This window comes from Montipora capricornis, chromosome 11 (assembly GCF_036669925.1).
Source record: "Montipora capricornis isolate CH-2021 chromosome 11, ASM3666992v2, whole genome shotgun sequence".
NCBI classification, from domain to species: Eukaryota; Metazoa; Cnidaria; class Anthozoa; order Scleractinia; family Acroporidae; genus Montipora; species Montipora capricornis.
The window spans coordinates 28,507,985-28,525,484 of NC_090893.1; the positions used below are offsets into that span (position 1 = coordinate 28,507,985).

Here is a 17,500-nt window from a genome sequence, read left to right on the forward strand (position 1 = left end):
TGGTGGTTGCCAGGACGTTTTGGTTGGTAAGGACTGGAAACTTGAAATTTTTGTTTCAAATTTGGAGTAAAACATTTTCACGTATTGGATGGTGATTAGTGCTAGAAGATGCTGTTTGAGCTTGGTAATTTATTAGTCAATTATGCATACCAGGAGCCCATGCCTTGGAGATTTACAACTCACATTTCTCTTTTGAATTACAGTTTCTTCAGACCATCCTAAATATTGAGGCCATGATATGACATAAAAGCTAGAACGTACCCTAGCTTACTTGCACTATGGAGTCTAACGTGGTCTCTTAACATTGAAATAGAGCAAACTTAAGGTATTGAAACAGTGGCCATTCATGTTACAATACAGTACCCTTTACAGGTTAAAAGAAGCCAGCCAGAGGATTGTGTACCTGCATAAAAAGACATTATACCTAAATTCAGTCTAAACACTAAAATTATTGGACCATGACAAAAAAAAGTCATGCTAATAGATAAAATTAACCCACTGACTCCTGAACTACCCCCTATTGACAAGTAAAATTGGCTAGTGGTAGAGTAAAATCTATTAAGCCTCACTCCTAGGAGTCAATGGGTTAAAGGAGGCAAGTTTTTGAGTGGATGTAGAGGTCGTGAAGTAAGTTTATTTAAATAAATTGAAGATAAATATGAGTGAACTAGTATAACATAAGATCATGTTTCATGATAACCATAATTTATAATGAATTTTAATAAATAATAAAATTTGTCATTCCTGTTCACTATAAGACATGACTCCTTATCAAAACGTTTTTTTTTTTTAACAGGTTAAAAAGTTGAATAATTATTAGAAAGAAAAATTGTAGTTTTCTGGTAACATGTTTCCCACAGACAAGCAAAAACTCAGGGTTACCGTAGACCCACCTAATATTTGCATATCATTTGTAATTTATGACGAAAATCCAAGTAAATCACTTATCATGGTGCGTAGCTTTAAAAACAAACGGAACAACAAGTGAAGGAAGTAACATGAACAGATTTATTGAGGCATAGATCAATGTTCCTAGCACAAAGGTCACAACTCGATACCACGAGACAGAAGAAATCAACGTGATAGATTGACAAGTCAAAAGTTTGATACGGAGTCGCTAGTTGTCAGTTCGAACTGAAAGAGATAAAATCAAAGCTAAATTACAGAAGACACGTATAGGTACAAATAAAACTAAACTAGATACATTTCCAATTGAGCGAGGGAGAACTAAATTCCACTATAAAATACACTAAATAAGCCTTAAATTGCAAGGAAAGTAATACAACGATAAAACTACTGGTATCAAGAGTAGCGATTATGAACTTAAATAAATTACTGTAGCTTGTGATGAAAAGACTAAATAGATTCCTTGCATAAACAAAAGGGAAAACGATATTGCAATTGAATACCAAAATTAAGCGAAAACCTTTCTACATATTTTTTAACCCTAACTTGCAACCTGCATTCCGTTCCTACTTAACCACCGTTTCCACCCCCCCACCCAAGATTTATGCCTGCTTCTAAACACGGAGGAAAATGGGGTTTTGCTAAAAGCAGGCCGGCGGCCCGGAGGCCCACACAGTTTTGTTGTCCAGCAGTAAATCCACGCGCATGCTCAGATTTGCATCGGGTTTGGGCGCGCAAATGAAAGACGGTGAGTTTGAATTCGTTTACCATTTTAATAATCATGTCAATCCTTTTCGATCCTTTCTTTCGTCCCATGTTGCTAAGTGAAACATGTTGTCAGTCTCTGTTGTTTTCGTCTGTTTACAACAACAAACAGAAACAAGGATTCAAATGATTAAAATGGTAAACGAATTCAAACTCACCGTCGTCCATTTTGAACGCCCAAACCCGATGCAGATCTGTGCATGCGCGTGGATTTACCGCTGGACAGAAAAACTGTGGAAAATGAGGACTGGGTCGCCGGGCCACCGCGGGCCGCGGGCCGCTGGGCCTTCGGGCCGCCGGGCCGCTGGGCCGTGGCGGGCCTGCTTTTAGCAAAACCCAGGAAAATGTGCAAGGTAACATAGGTATTTACTGTTAGCTCTTTATTTTGTCATGCTCCTGTTGCATTTGATTTTAGTTCTTGTTGTTATAAACAGAATAAAATAAGCTGGATGAATACACCTTCTTGAATGGTTTAACGTGTAATACCAGAAACCCATCAGAAACCCATAAGGGTTGAAACGTGTAACGGCCCCTTGAGTGCTGGGAAGCAAGCTTCTGAATATTCAATTTGCTAAGTACCATATTTGTGGAACAACAAGAGAGAAACATTGAACCAATCAGTTTGCAAGAACACCGTGACGCAATACCACCAATGCTCTCGTGCGAAATTAATAGGCTATTTTCGAATTGTGCAGCAACAAAAGAACTGAGTCGAGGTTCAGGGGAATAATTTGCATTTTCCTTTGTTCTGAACAATACAAAATGCTAATTATTCCCCTGAACCTCGACTCTGTTCTTTTGTTGCTCCACACACAGTGTGGGGTGCAGGGATGGCGCAGTGGTGAGAGCACTCGCCTCCCACCAATGGGGCCCGGGTTCGATTCCCGGACTCGGCGTCATATGTGGGTTGAGTTTGTTGGTTCTCTACTCTGCACCGAGAGGTTTTCTCCGGGCACTCCGGTTTCCCCTCTCCTCAAAAACCAACATTTGACTTGATTTACTTTCATTGTTCATTTCAGTTTACAGTGTCCCCAATTAGCGCTCCAGCGCTAGAACGACTAGACACTTAAATAAAGTTCCTTTCCTTTTTCCTTTCCTTTACAATTCGAAACTAGCCTATTGGAGCGAGGGGTTTCCAAATATGGCACTTAGCACTGAATATTCGGAAGCTGTGAACGCGCGTCACACGTTTCAACCCTTATGGGTTTCTGGTAATACGCATGGATATTATAATTTTGCGAATTGTGTAGTATTTTTCCGAGCCCCGAAGGTGCGAGGAAAAATACGAGCAACAAGCAAAATGTCGGCGCGTATTGTATGTTAATCCTTTCAAAACGGGATTTATTATTCCGCTATTACGCCATTTTCTAGTATTTTGGTTTCTTCCTGCATTTACTGAGAATCATGTTGATTGCATAACAAGAGGCCACAGGTAGCCGTCACTTTGTTCGAAGAAATTTTAGCCGATTTCCTTTAATGTCACAGTATGTCAATTTTTTTTTTGTTACAATTGTTGGTTAGTTTTCTTTCCTTTTAGTTTTCATTAGTGATTAGAAATAACTATAGAATTACCATCTCGTAAGGGTAGAGTCTAAAAGTACTCACGAGTGACCACTGACCACGAGTCACCCGTGGTCACTCGTAAGTACTTTTAGACTCTATCTCTCGTAAGTGCTTTGTTTAGTATTTGCAATTCGCGTAGGAATTTGCAACCTCATGCTACTACATGTTCTCGGCTATTGATATGTCAGGCCAATACATCTGTTTATTAGAAGTATGGATTGCCGTATAACAACAAATCCTGCTCAAGTGGTCGCAATATTTTGAGTAGTGTAACCCGTGTTTTATGAAGGCGAGTAGCCCTAGTTTTTTTATCACGTACCGTTTGTTGTAACAGCCACTCCGGAAAAGACTGGGAATGATTTCCGTACGGGTCCCTACTTCATTATGCATGCAGAATAAATTAATTATTCATTCGCGCTATTGTTTTGTAGAACAATACGTATACCCTAGAGAACCGAATATATACATGGGTAATTTGTACTTACGGGATGAATAAAAACGGATCTCATTTTATCTCTCCCTCCCTCTCTCTCTTCTTTCCCTTCATCGCCCACAACGTTACTCGTTTTTGTCCCAGGTTTCCTCTTTCTATCCCTTCGTCTTGTTCATATTTCCAGATCCCACTCGGCTTTTTCTGCCATTTGATCCCATGATATGTCACTCGCAGCTTGCCTTGAACTCCGACCCACTGTAAACCTCTGGATTACTTGTCCCTGTTCTTTACCACTGAGCTAACGTGTCAAGTTGCTAATTCACACCTTGAAAATGATATTTATTTTGAATTCTGGCTCACTATTTACATAACAATGATACGTAATTATATACACGTGCCGCGCCGAGCACCTACAATCGAACTTACACTTGTAGGTTACCGTTAAGAGATCCCTGTTTTACTACTCTTGAAACAACCCATCCCTTTAATAATGCTAACCGTAACCCTAATTACGACTAAAGGCACTGTTTAGGCTTAAGGTTAGTCCCTGTGATAGTTTTAGGTTTTCCAGTATTGCTGTGAACTGTGACCTGCTTTTCCTTCATGCCCCGTGCGTGCGGCACACTTATAAGTTCACTGCGTGGAAGAGAACACCACGCTTAAAGTCGGATTGGTGCATCTTTCATGGGAAACTTTCATGCACGAGTTCATTGCAATTAAAATCGTTTCATATTTCCCTTCTTTTTAAGCAAACTTGTGTCTTCGTAATAATCAAGATGGCCACCGAAGTAAAAGGGTCACAGCAATGGGAGATTTGATCATTTGGAAATTGTCCCTGCTTTATAGCCTTTCCAGAGTTGTGCATAGAGTGGTGCAAAGAAAACAATTTACTTTCGTCTTCCGTGTCCAAAACCTGTGTGAAAACGCAGTTAGTTGGCAAAGACAAAGTGCCGCATCGGGAGATGGATCTGTTTCGCGATGCTCAAGAAAAAACTGCAATGGATAGCCTTCAATCCGCCAGAACACATATTAATTTTCTGACCGTAAACTTTCCTTGAAAAAATATTAGCCCTAGCTACCTGTGGCCGGAAAGTTTACAACTGCCTACAAGACAAGGGCTAACATCATCTCACTGCAGTTAACCATCGCCTAAACTTCGTCGACCCAGACAAACGAGCCCACAGCAGGGCATTGAAAAGACATGATGGGGAGTGAAACGAAGTATGCCTCGTACGGGAACATCCATGGATCTCTACCAAAGCTATTTACTTGGAAGTATCATTGAGCATATTGCCGATCTCTACAAAGAGCGATAAATCGCAAAATCCCTCTAAATGCACCGTTCGTGATCCTAAATACAGGAAAGGAAGAAAATATACACTTTGCAGTGTCTCGGCGAATTTTTAAGCAGACAGGAAGAACAATTTCACGATAAAAAGAGCAGGTAGCCATTAAATTTCTTATGACAGTACTTTTATTTGGTTTGTTTGTTATGTTTGCGAATCTGAACCATATTACAACGATTGCTTGAAACTCCACTTGTTGCGCTTATTCTAAAACTGAAAAATGGGTAAAATTGCAGGAAAAGTGCCGAAATTGCAGGAAAAACTGTTCGATTTTCCGTATTTCAGACAGAAGTTCGACCGACTTTTTTTAAGTCCATATAGACTTACAAAAAAAACCTCTAAAAAGAAAGAACAAAGCGCCACAGTCCCAAAGGACGTCTATTGTTATCGCTATTGTTTTCTTGAAACAAAGGAGTGTATGCATAATGAAGTAGGAACCTGTGCGGAAATCTTGCCAAAGACTGTTCAGCCTTATCTTTCTCTTAGCAGTGGAACACCAAATTAGCGTTAGCTTGTGAAAAAAGCCTTAAAAGGGTCTGAGACGCCGCCAAACAGCAAAAAATAAATCGAGGCAACAAGGTAAGTCAATTTTATTAACAGAACATTACATTTTATACCGTTTGAAACAAAACCGTTGAGTTTCCAAACCAACCTTTGTAAATAGCGTCTTCGTAACACAACACCACTAGAAGTCACGTACGTGTTATCTCGTGAGCTTGGGCTGCCTGTGTACCGGTACCTTCTTCTTTCTTATTTTTGCGCGGTTACCTTCCTGAGTGACGATTGCGCACATTCGCCAAAGGGAGTTCGAAGTGTTCTAACGCTCAAATTTTAAAGTAACGTTGCCATACAACTAACTAATCTCACTCACTCCATGAGTGATGGAGAGCCGAGACCTTTTAGGCGACGTTGGTAGGCGATTTGTAGAAGCCTGCGTGCGGGTTACAATTTATGAGAGACACAAGCTGCGTGACTATACCAAGGACGAGGCCGTGCAGCGAGTTGTCGCTTGTTTCATTCAACCACTAAATACAGAAGACGTTTCACACGTTCTTTCAGAAGTTAAGAGCAGTGCAAATCCTAAAGCGACTTTTAACGTAATTGACATTTACAAGGCTGTTAAGTTTTACCGTAAGGAACTTCGACTTGATGCTGGGAGTTTTGATAAAGAAAGTGCTCGGCGAAGAAAAGATGTCAGGAGAGAGTTAAGACGGTGCATTAAATCTTGTGGTGAAGGGAAGGCGAGCACTGTGGGCAGTTCTCAGGAGTCGAATCAACGGTGCGAAGGAAAGAGTTGTAAAGAAAAGACTCGTTCGGGTGCGGAGGAGGTATTGCAACTTTTGGGGGCTAGCATTCCCGAGGGGATAGATGACGGAGATCGAAATGCCATGGTGCTGCATTCTAAAAATAGCCCAGTAAAACAAGATGAAGAGGTTGCTTCTGATGATGAAATTGATGAACGCTTACGATCACTGGATAGTGGCATTGACTATGGGTCGGGTTTTATACTCGATACAGTTGATTTAGGTTGTAAAACAGGTTATGTTTATATAATTACATGTAAACATGTGATACAAGACGCCCTTAATGATAATCGTACAGATCGAGAGGTACGCATTTCAAACAAAGGCATCGACGAACTGCCTTGTGAGATAGTTAAGTGTGATCCAGACACAGACTTAGCCTTGCTTTGCTGTCGTGACCCAAAACTGAGCATGTCTAGGATTCCTCGACTGCAGTTGTCTGAACAAGAACCTTTGACCGGACAAGAAGTATTTTCCTTTGGGTATCCGCTTACCCACCCTGGAGAAGAAGCACTCTTTGTAAGAGGCTGTGTTGCTGGAACTCAAGAGCGTTATGTTACAGTGTTAGATTGTCCAGTCAGTCATGGATATTTTGGAAGCCCTGTATTGCGCTGGATTAACGGAGAAATGAAGGTGGTTGGTGTTATAGTAGAGAAACACAAAAAGGACATTTTGACGGAAGAAGATCAAATTCAAATTGGAAAAATTCGCAAATCCCATGGTGCTGCAACCATTGCTGGTGCAACAGATCATCAGACAGCAACTCAGTTATTGGTGTTGAAATTGTATGATGCCCTGGAAACCCATTCACAATTCAATAATTGTAATGCAATGACAGCAAAGGTTGTGAAAAATTTTGTATCAATGTCATTAACTCATTGACACCTTAAATGCTCTAGGATGCCCCCAGTTGACGAGTAGAATCGTCTGGTATTAGACAGAGTAAAATGTGTTAAGTATCACTCCCAGGGGTCAATGGGTTAATGCAGGGGACAGAGTTTTTTACTGGTTAACCCATTGACACCTCATGCCCTAGGACACCCCCAGTGCAAGTGCTACTATGATCAAACCTTTATCCCTGGAAATTTTTAATGTAGGTTGTACGTGGTCTGGTTTCTGTTGCCTTTTGTCATAATTTTGCTCTCTTGAGTAAATATTTGAATGGGCGCCTCTTTTAGGCAGTTCCTGTAAGATTCATTTAATGAGGCTTTACATTTGAATCGCTATACTGCTGTGTGATTCTTTTTCTTCCAAGAAAATATTTGCTCTCAATTATAATGTTTTTAGTTTCTTGGTGTTGATTTTCTCAGCAGTAATCTGAATGTGACCTTAGGGCCTCACGCTCTTGCACCAATTTAAAGTGAATTACTGTGACTTTTGTTTCAATTGGCTGTAAATCGTGATTAACCGGTGAAAACCGTTGAAAACCATCGTAAGTCACACATAAACCTTTTGTAAACCGTCAGTGAAATGTCAAACGTGTCATTTTAACACACTTCAAGTGCACTACACAGTTTAAAAAAGTTCTAACTTAAAAGTTTCAGTCTTTCATTATTGTTGCATGGTATTTCAGCGAGGTATAAAAAGTCCACAGTCTTGTGACTCCAGCTGAGAAATAACATTAATGGTCCTTTTTTGTCGCAGAACTCTTAAAATGATTTCAGAGTAATGCCTTGTTCAAGAGCGCGTTTCTCTAACCTCATGGACACGATGTGCAAAAATGTTCCCTCCGAATCTAGTAAGTCTGGACCTCCGTCAGTGACGCGTGTGACTGGGTCACAGACCAGTGTTTTCAAGCGATAAATGTGTTAAAAGATGACTCTCTAATTGAGAGTGACCACTATTTCGTGACATTGACACCTTCCATACAATCTTGGACAAAATAGATGGGAAAATGGCGCATTTTGGCTTTTGCGCGGCTTCATCCTTGCTTTGGGGGGGATGGGGGTTTGCTGTTCCATTTTATTCTGTCCAAGATTGTAGTAATCTTCAGGTTTTAAATGTTTGACCTGGGCCCGGGTTCATTTTGTTTTTGAACGCCTGTTACATTGTGCCCTCTATCAGTTAGATAGCTGGCTTTTTATAGGCTTTGTTTGCCTATTTTGTGCGTTTCTTAACTTGTTTTTCTGTTGATCAATTTGGACAGATTCTCAGGAAATTATCCATCGCAGTCACTGAAAATTTATGCATCTCACGTTTCCCGCTCGCATGTTTGGTAAAACGTGACATGGCAGACGTCCACAGTGTGAGTGGAGTTTTGTACAATTTGTTGACTTTATTCGAATTTTGCCCACAGTGGACTCCAAAGAAAACAAACGGTAAACAAAATTTACAGTTTGCTAGCCAGGGAAATCTTTTCAGCCAGCTCCACACAAAATGACGCTTAGAATTCGAAAATGTAATTTCACTTTCAGTTGTTTATTATTGTTGGTTATTGTTTGCAAGGCTTGTTTGTTTACTGCTGTTCGGCTCAGAGGTGTTTGATGACTGTGACCTGTATACAGTAATCACGATTAATTTTGCACTTTACGCAGAAGCATGATTATTTCCATGTACACTATGTTGCTTTCTGGGGTTAGAAACGGGGGCTCCGCTTTTACTGGTAGGCTTGGCCAAAGCTATATTTATTATTATTATAGACTATCTAATTACTAATGTATTTAACCAAACATAAAGGAGCAAACACTACACTAAGCATATTAAAGAGGGGCCAAAAGGGTTGTTTAGTACATTCTGTTCTGAGTTCTTCCACTCCCTGGCCACTATTACCAATAATTCCCTTTCTTCTCTGGTAATCAGCTCATCTTCCTGTTGGAAGTAATAATATCACTTTTTATTATAATTCATATTCCAGGAACAAGTGAAGCTGGATAGATATGTTGCCATTGAGGTCCATTATTGACTAATAAAAAGGGGGATTTTCAGATATTTTTCTTATGTGAACTCCATGCCATCTCAGCAGCTTGTGTGCATTTGTATTTGTATGCCTACTCTATGACCTTACACAAAAGATTTTAGTTTCAAAATAGTGGAAACTCTCTGGCATTTCATTAATTGATTTTTAAATGGTCAGTTCACAGCTTGATGACAGTGGGGGAGTAGTCAGGGTAGCTTAGCACTTGTCAACAACACCTCCCACCCCTGTGACCCAGGCTCATTCCTAGACTCAGCCATGATGCCATATGTGTGCTGAGTATCAGTTGATCTCAATCTGACTCTGAAGGTTTTTCTCCAGTTTTCCTTCCTCATCAAAATTGACTATCAATTACATTCATCTGCGGCAGATGCCCTCGATAGGGATAACCTCTGGTGTAGTTCCCTTTCATTGAATCAAATAAATAAAGTTGCTATCATCATCATCATAATCATCACAGGCTGCCCTATTCCCCACATCGGAACGACAGGAAAGAAATCAATACTGTAAAGGGTGAAAACTACTCCCGCACTTGGAAGGACATACTTCAAGTGCAAGTCCCCAAATATTTCAGCAAATACATGAAAATTACAAAATGGTTCTCCAGGAAAAAGGGTTTTAAACATAAACACCACATCACATCAGCAGTAAAAACTGCAAAGGAGTGCTAGCCGTCTGTCAGAAAAACATTTCTGCATCTTTGCGGAAAAGCTGATCCCTACCAAATGCAGAGTCAAGCTCTTCACAGGAACCTCAAGGGACAGAGGTCGAAACTTTGCTTCTTAGCAAATGTATCATAAAATTCCTGTAAAAGGCTGAAAGTACAAGAAAATGTTGATCAGAGTAAGCCTCTAAATGGGCACCGTCATCCTTAATTTGCTTTTTCAAGGTCAAAAATGGGTAAAAATCTAAATTAGTACCTTACATGTAGCTCACACGTACAGCATTCCTAACAACCCACTGACAAGATATAAAATATATATATGTCACAAAGACCTATTTGAATTTAAATATTGGTGTCTTTATGAAGACACTGACTCCAAACTTGAAAAAACTGGCCAGTTTTTTCAAGTTTCAATCCATTACCATCCTCTCCATCCTTGGTTGCAAACAACAAAGAATAGCTTCAGTGCACTTCAATGGTCATTAGCAACAAATTTAAACTACAGCATTATTTTTTTGGTTTTCATTGATGCAAAGATGTCTTTTTAGTAGTTTTGAAGTTTGACTAATTTTTATTGTTTGAATAATTATTACCGGGTATTATGTGACACTGCCCCTTTAACAAAGTGGCTTGTTGTTTAATATGAATATATGATGCAGCAGATAACCTAGTAACCTTTGTGGCTGTCTTAATTGGTGTTTTAAGAAGAATCCGCCTTACAATTTCATGTTATTTATTTCTTATGGTTTACAGACTAGTCTTAGCATTTTCAGAAGAAGTCTCATCTAAATTCCACACAGATTATTTCGACATTTACTTTCAGTGTTTGATTACAAGAACGAAAAATTTCCAATCTAATACAAGTAAACAAAGCTAATTTTTCCCTTCATCATCTTATATGCTTAAAAGAACGACGAATGTCAATACTACTAAAGATTTTTCGTTTTAATTTTTGAGGCTTTGAAAAAATTTTTAAAAAATTTTCTGTTCCAAATTTTATTATTATTATTATTATTATTATTATTATTATTATTATTATTATCATCATTATCATTTAAAGCCTCCTTCCTTCTAATACTCTTGTACTTCCGGTTGTTTTTGAATTAAAAACTTTTATTTTCACACAGAGTTTGTTTCATTTGTTAACCCCAACTTGAGGTAAGGGGATTGCTGTGCAATTACTTTTCCTCTTTGTAACCATATACATGTAACTCTAAATTTCATTTATGATTTTCCCTCAACTCACCATCCACACACACACTATTCCCCATAACTACCTACTGATTAATTAGTTGAGAGAAACCCCTTCTTGTAAGGCAGATTCTTCTTAAAACACCAATTAAGACAGCCAGAAAGGTTACCAGCCTTTTACATTCTTCTGTACTTATGTTAATTAATTAGAATAACTGCCCTCATTTTGAAACAAAATGAATATTCTTTTGACATTTGCTCATCATAGCGAGGCTACAAAGGCTTGTTAGCATTAAAACAAAAGAATATTTTATTTATTTCATATTTTATATGAAAGAGGTCTATGTCTTGCAATTGCTCTGCATGGCTTTGAGGCAAGTTCAAGCATGAAATTCTTCAGGCTTTTTTAGCAACTGCGATGATCACTTTCACTGAGAACCACATAACCTCAGTTCAAATCTATAAAACTTTCATTTGTTCTCTCTGTTAAAGTGTCTTTGTGTTTGACAGCTGGGTGACTATTAGGTCGGACGCTTGTGGGTCAAACATCCCAGTAGCACTGCTTCTCCAATAATTGTCTCTGTTCATCAGACATTGATACACTTGATCATTTCCATGCTAAGGCAGGTGATCTCTTGAATATTTTTGTCGCATCTTAAACTTGTTTTGAGTTAAGGTCTTCTTGGCCAGTGCTAAATGGGGTGAAACTGCTGCAGAGCATATCCATGGGGTTCTGTCTTGTGGTGGTGGCCAGGATATTTTGGTCGGTAATAACTGGAAGGCTGAAGTTTTTTTTTCAAATTTGGACTAAAATATCTTCATGTGTTAGATGGTGATTAGTGCTGGAAGATGCTGTTTGAGCTTGGTAACTTATTAGTCAATTATGCATACCAGGAGCCCATGACTTTGAGATTTACAACTCGCATTTCTCTTTTGAATTAGTTTCCTCAGACCATCCTAAGAACAGCTTCTGTCATTGTATATTGTCAACTTAGCCAATCAATGTGTGTTGCCTTCAACTGTATCAGTTGCAAGCTTCAAATTGTCTTGTGAATTTATGTAGGAAATTTGCGAAAATGGCAGAATTAAAATATTGAGGCCATGATGTGACATAAAAGCTAGAACATACCCTAAGGCTAGTAGCTTACTTGCACTACCGAGTCCAACATGGTCTCTTAACATTGAAATTTGTCATTCTTGTTCACTATAAGACATGACTCCTTATCAAAACGTTTTTTTTCTAACAGGTTAAAAGTCGAATAATTGTTAGAAGGAAAATTGCAGTTTCCCGGTAAGATGTTTCCCTAAGACAAACAAAAACTCAGGGTTACCATAGAGCCACCCATTATTTGCATATCATTAAATAACAAGTTGCCAAGCAACAAGCTCATCATCCTTCTCATGGATTACATGGATAAACATCAACAGTTGCATTTCAAATTGGCAGGACATGACATTGTAGAACCCCTAAGGCTCTCCGAGGAATTGGAGAGAGAGAGAGAGCCTAAAACATTACCTACAAGCTTCCAAGGAGTTCTTGTAACTAAATGGGTGGGGCATCCCACCGGTTTTACCGAGGATTCCAATTTTTTTTTTTTTTTTACTTGTTTTTTTCCGCCCATTGCAGGGCAGCTAGTTTATCAACTCCGAAGCTTCCAACCAATGTGCTGTAACTGGCTCTGTAATGCTCTGAATGTTGCAGTTGCTTCCGTCGTCCAAATCTAGTGAAAATTTTAGTTAACTTACTCGACTGACCCTCATGTTCAACAACAGGCAAACCTGAAAGCACTGATCGCTTAAACTGCCTTAATTAAAACAGGAACGTGTATTTAAGGTCATGTTGGGTTTTTTTCTTCACTGAGCATGGACGGCCTGTGAGGAGGCCCGGTTACCTAGCTATTGTATCATCTTACCCGTGCAGAGTATGGTATAGACTTGCCATAAGTCGACCTTACGAGAATCCCATGGGAAAATGTTTTGGTGAGCGAAGCGTGATTTTTCGGACGCCAAGCGGATGAGCGAGCAATGAAAGTCGCGAGAGGTCGACTTGTCTGGCTTGCAAGGTTTTCATTTGCGTTTCGCGCCAAAAAGGTATGACATCATTCGCACGTGGCGCAATCCCACGAAAACAATCGAACATGTTTCTCTCGAAAGAGGAAATTTGTTTACTTTATGCTAAAAGCATCAGAAACAAAGACAAAATGAAACGAAAGCTTAATTCGATCTCGAGTCACCGCTTGGAAAGGAGATCTCCAGTGATACTTTTTGGAACAACACTTTGTGCCGTAATTGTGCTGATAGAAACGGAAACTAGTTCGGAAGCTTAACGAGTAAGGGGAAGCTTCGAATCGTCAAGAAAGTCAATTGATTTCACTCATGAAAGATCAGGTAGGCTTCAGGTGTAGGAGACGTGCTAGACCGGGAATAGAAGTAGAGATACATCTTAGTGAAACTTACATTTAGCGATGCAATGACTCATCGATGAAGACACATTTTAAAATATTTTGTTTCAGTCGACGAAAAATGTGTCAATAGTTGTTGAGAATCGCCTCGGGACTTCCAGACACCAGTTTATACTTAAGATTTAAAATGTCCTCCAACTTTGCTTTGAACAATCGTCTTCTACATATGACGCTCTAAGGCCACGACAAGTGACATTAGAGATTGCTAGATAATCAGAGGAACAATTACGAACACTATAGCATTGAAATCCTCTCCAAGTAAACGATAAAAATCGTACGGGGCAGACTTTTCCCAGCTCCGGTTAGAGCAAACACAAACAAATCTTCGCAAGACAGATATGCTGAATTGTCTTCTTCCCATGAACATCCTGTAGTTGAAAGTCACGCTTCATTGCGAATGGCAAATTTTGATTGACAACTCTATCCCCTGGGGTCCACAAGGACTACTCTGATTGGTCTAGCGCAGCGACCCGTTTTTGGCGCCAATCAGCACTTAAATCAGCACATGGACCCCAGCACATGGGTCTGCGCCAATCAAGTATGAAAAGTCTTTCGTCCCGCGCGCTTGAGTTAGTCTGTGTATGGTAAAAATGGGCAAGGTTCGTGATGCTTTGGGCAGAGAAGGACGAAAAGCCCTGAATGCTTGTGTGAAGGTGAAAATTTATGGAAGACCAGAAAGACAGAAATATGATTGGGAGCAAGCTTTGAGTCGATTGCGTAGATGTTACGAAGGAGTGAGCCAGCCCTTGTTTGAATACTTGCATTCTAAGAACTTCCTGCTTCTACCTGATGAGAATGGAGATCCAAACGAAATTTTCGACATCTTCGATATCCGCGACGCAATGGTGAGGTGTGATGAGCTGCCTTACGTGGAGAAATACCCAAGACCAGGACCACGGTGTGATGAAATGAAAGAGTTGATTGACAGAAGAAGAGCTGCAATTGAAAGAAAGTGCCGAGAAACGACTGACAATCCTGAAAAGTACTCTTGGCTTGTTGCACGGCGCCTTGTGAGGGATTGCTTTGCTGGGGGCTTTCCTAGGGATGAAGGATTAGTGTATAGCGGTCGCGATAGCTCACACGCAATTGCTGAAATTTTTGATTCCGTTCATTTCTGGGATGATGCATTACTTCTTCCTGAGATATCTACTGATGAAGCTGCTTATGGAGCTAATGGCGAAGGGCTTCGTGTGCCGTTTGGTTTTCAAGAAAATCGAGCCAGCCGCAGGGAAAGTATAGCTGCTGAGCTAGAAAGACACGAAACTCGCTTATATTCAGGGTATGACGCGGCTTCAAGAGTTCAAGAGTGTTACAGTAATGCCATCTGGTTACCAGTTAATGACATCTTTCCCTTTAAGCCTTGTGAAGATCCTCATCGTAGAGATTCATACAGCATTATTGATATTGACCAAGCAGTTAAATATTTAGATGGAAAGAAGGCTATTCAAAAGTACCCAGAAGATGATTGTCCTGCTGCACATGACCTCAAGAAGGTAATTGAAAAGTGCAGCAATGAAGTACAGGAAGAAATGAAGAAAGCGATAAGACATGGAAGGGCTAGTGTTACATATTCAAGGATGGCAGCAGAGCGCCGAGTGAGGGATTGCTTTGCAGGACCCGGTCCAGTGGAATTTGCAGTGAAAAATGAAGTTTTACTTTCCAAGAAGGGTGAAGAAGAAGAGGTCAGTAGGGTTTCAAAGGCCAACCAGACATACAACATTTTTGAAATTAAAAAGGAAGTTGATCGTCTTGATTCCAAAATGCTTGGTGATTTGCTCCTAGAGGGAACATATGAAACTGCCATTAAAGCAAGGGCTGAAATCACAGAGGAGTACAATAAAGCTTCTCAGAAAGTTGAAATTGATCATGGATCTGGCATTATTGTTCATGAACATTTTGTGGTGACAAATATGCATGTCATTGAAGATGTGATGAATGATGCATCAAATGAAGTTACTATTTTTAATGCAGTCATTAAAGAACGTTCCTGTGTAGTTTTTCACCATGATGCACGTAGAGATTTAGCTTTGCTTTGTTCCAAAGATGGGCTAAACTTAAAAGCAAAGAAGATCTCTCCTTTACAATTGTGTAGTCAACCTCTACTTCCAGGGATGCAAATTTTTGCTTTTGGTTTTCCTATGAGTCACACAGGTGAAACAGCTCTTTTTGTGAGTGGTCACGTTTCTGGATCCAAGATGAATTTTGCAAGGCAAACATTCACAATTCTGAACTGTGCTCTAAATGGTGGTAATTCTGGTGGCCCAATACTTTGTTGGGTCAAAGGTCAATTAAAGGTTGTAGGTGTCGCAATGCAGAAGCACTTTAAAGAGATTTTAACTTTAGAGGAAAGGGTGAAAATTGAGAAAATACGAGAGTCTTTGCAAACTAGCACCATTTTTGGTGTTTCTGATGAGGAAATAAGAAGTGCAACATCTTCTAGCCCTGACCCTTGCCGAATCTCAATGAAACAGATTGACCCTCGCCAAACACCATTGAATTTATTGACGTTAAAACTGTACGATGCACTAGAGACTCATTCCCAGTTCAACTTAAGCAATGCAGTGCCAGGGAGTGATGTGATTGATTTTATAAAGGATACTTTGCGTAAATATTTTGGTCAACATTAAGAGTTGTTCTAGATACTTGATTGGTCTGATTAGCTTGTAAGCGTTTTGACTTACGTTTATCACTGTCTCTACATGTGAAATTTTTGAGACAAAAATGCCATTTAAGTTCAGTTGCTGAACATTGCATTTGAGAAAACTGTGAAAATTTGTTTTTAAAAATGCTTTTAGCATTTAATTATAGAAGGTTCCAAATTTTACAAGGAGCAATCTTTATTGGAACCTCTTGATTTTATTTAAACACATGTTGTGTTAGGCAAACTTTTGCAAATGTACAAATATAAAAAGACTGGTTTTGTGTGCACCTACATGTAGTAGCATCGCTGTCAGGAGAAGTTGATCGTAAGGCTAGAGATAAGAAAAATTGAATAAAATGTGTGCTAGTTTTGTTTTGTTTTAGGTTTGACAAATTAATGTTCAGTAAATTGGCTGTTTTTTCATGGCATATATTTTTCCCAGAAAGTCCCATCGAGATGAAAAGACTGTAAAAATGAATAGCACATTGAAATAGAGCTAAGTAGACCAAAAGAAATTATTTTTTCAACAGTGTGACCCTAAATTGAAGGAAAATATAAGGGAAATTATAAATACCTTGTTTTTGAACATTGTATTAAGAATTTGAAGTGATATTATTGGCATTTTAGTCATTGGTATTAAGATTGTATTGATTGTATTGAATAGGGCAATTCCACGAATGCTTGGAATCTGTTTTACAGACCAATGTTTGAGAGGATCTAATAATGGGTTTTCATTTCTGATAAGAAAAATTAATGATATCATTGTGCAAGTACTAGCATAGTTTGACTATGTATACATACTCACTGTAGCTTGCTGTGGTTAAATCTGTTTGTCTCTCATTGTTTGCTTAAAAGTCGTTAGCATTTGTTTTGTTTTCTGTTAGTCCACATGTTTTTGTTTGCATATTTCCATTCTTGCACTTTTTGTTTGAAGGTCTTACAGAAGTCGCTCCAATCCAATATCTTTTGTAATGTATTAGCATAAATTAGAGGACACGTGGTCAAGTGAATCGAAGCGATCATGGCAGTGTTGTACTGTAGGTTGCAAGTACGTTGTGTTATTAAAATGCTATAAATAGTCGATCGAGTACAGATCCACTAAAATCTTTTATTTTCAAAATAAATTGATGATGTCAAACAGCCACTATTGTGTCAGACCCTTAAGTTACAAGAAAATGTCCTTCACGTTAAAGGCTCAAAATTAATCATGAGGGAATTGAACTCTGTTCGTATTCCATCGTTTATCTTTATTTGGGTGAAACAATTCCAATCATGTGAGTTATCACTAAGGATAAAGGACCGTAATTTTAT

General features: G+C 39.2%; 3 protein-coding genes across 4 annotated transcripts in view; all 3 read left to right on the forward strand.

Annotated features, from left to right (window-relative positions):
• LOC138024668 (spliceosome-associated protein CWC27 homolog) overlaps nucleotides 1-17,500 on the forward strand; it is a 57,880-nt gene that overhangs the window by 18,383 nt on the left and 21,997 nt on the right. The window contains exon 10 of one of the 2 annotated variants that reach the window (XM_068871881.1): nucleotides 8,464-8,562. The exons of the other annotated variant lie outside the window; for it this stretch is intronic. Coding sequence (XP_068727982.1) covers nucleotides 8,464-8,562 — 99 coding nt within the window. The remainder of the gene's footprint in view (nucleotides 1-8,463; nucleotides 8,563-17,500) is intronic. 2 annotated transcript variants of the gene reach the window in all.
• The window catches only part of LOC138024670 (spliceosome-associated protein CWC27 homolog), a 73,122-nt gene that overhangs the window by 469 nt on the left and 55,153 nt on the right, over nucleotides 1-17,500 (forward strand). The window contains exon 1 of the mRNA XM_068871885.1: nucleotides 1-26. This exon is cut by the window's left edge and continues 469 nt beyond it. The gene's annotated coding sequence lies outside the window, so the exon portion shown is untranslated. The remainder of the gene's footprint in view (nucleotides 27-17,500) is intronic.
• LOC138024665 (uncharacterized) lies at nucleotides 13,499-16,508 on the forward strand. The gene has a single exon (XM_068871878.1). The coding sequence runs from the start codon at nucleotides 14,130-14,132 to the stop codon at nucleotides 16,173-16,175; it is 2,046 nt and encodes a 681-aa protein (XP_068727979.1). The 5' UTR covers nucleotides 13,499-14,129; the 3' UTR covers nucleotides 16,176-16,508.

Coding starts and splice junctions, on each gene's coding strand:
- LOC138024665 (XM_068871878.1), top strand. CDS start 14,130: ATGGTAAAAATGGGCAAGGTTCGTGATGCTTTGGGCAGAGAAGGACGA.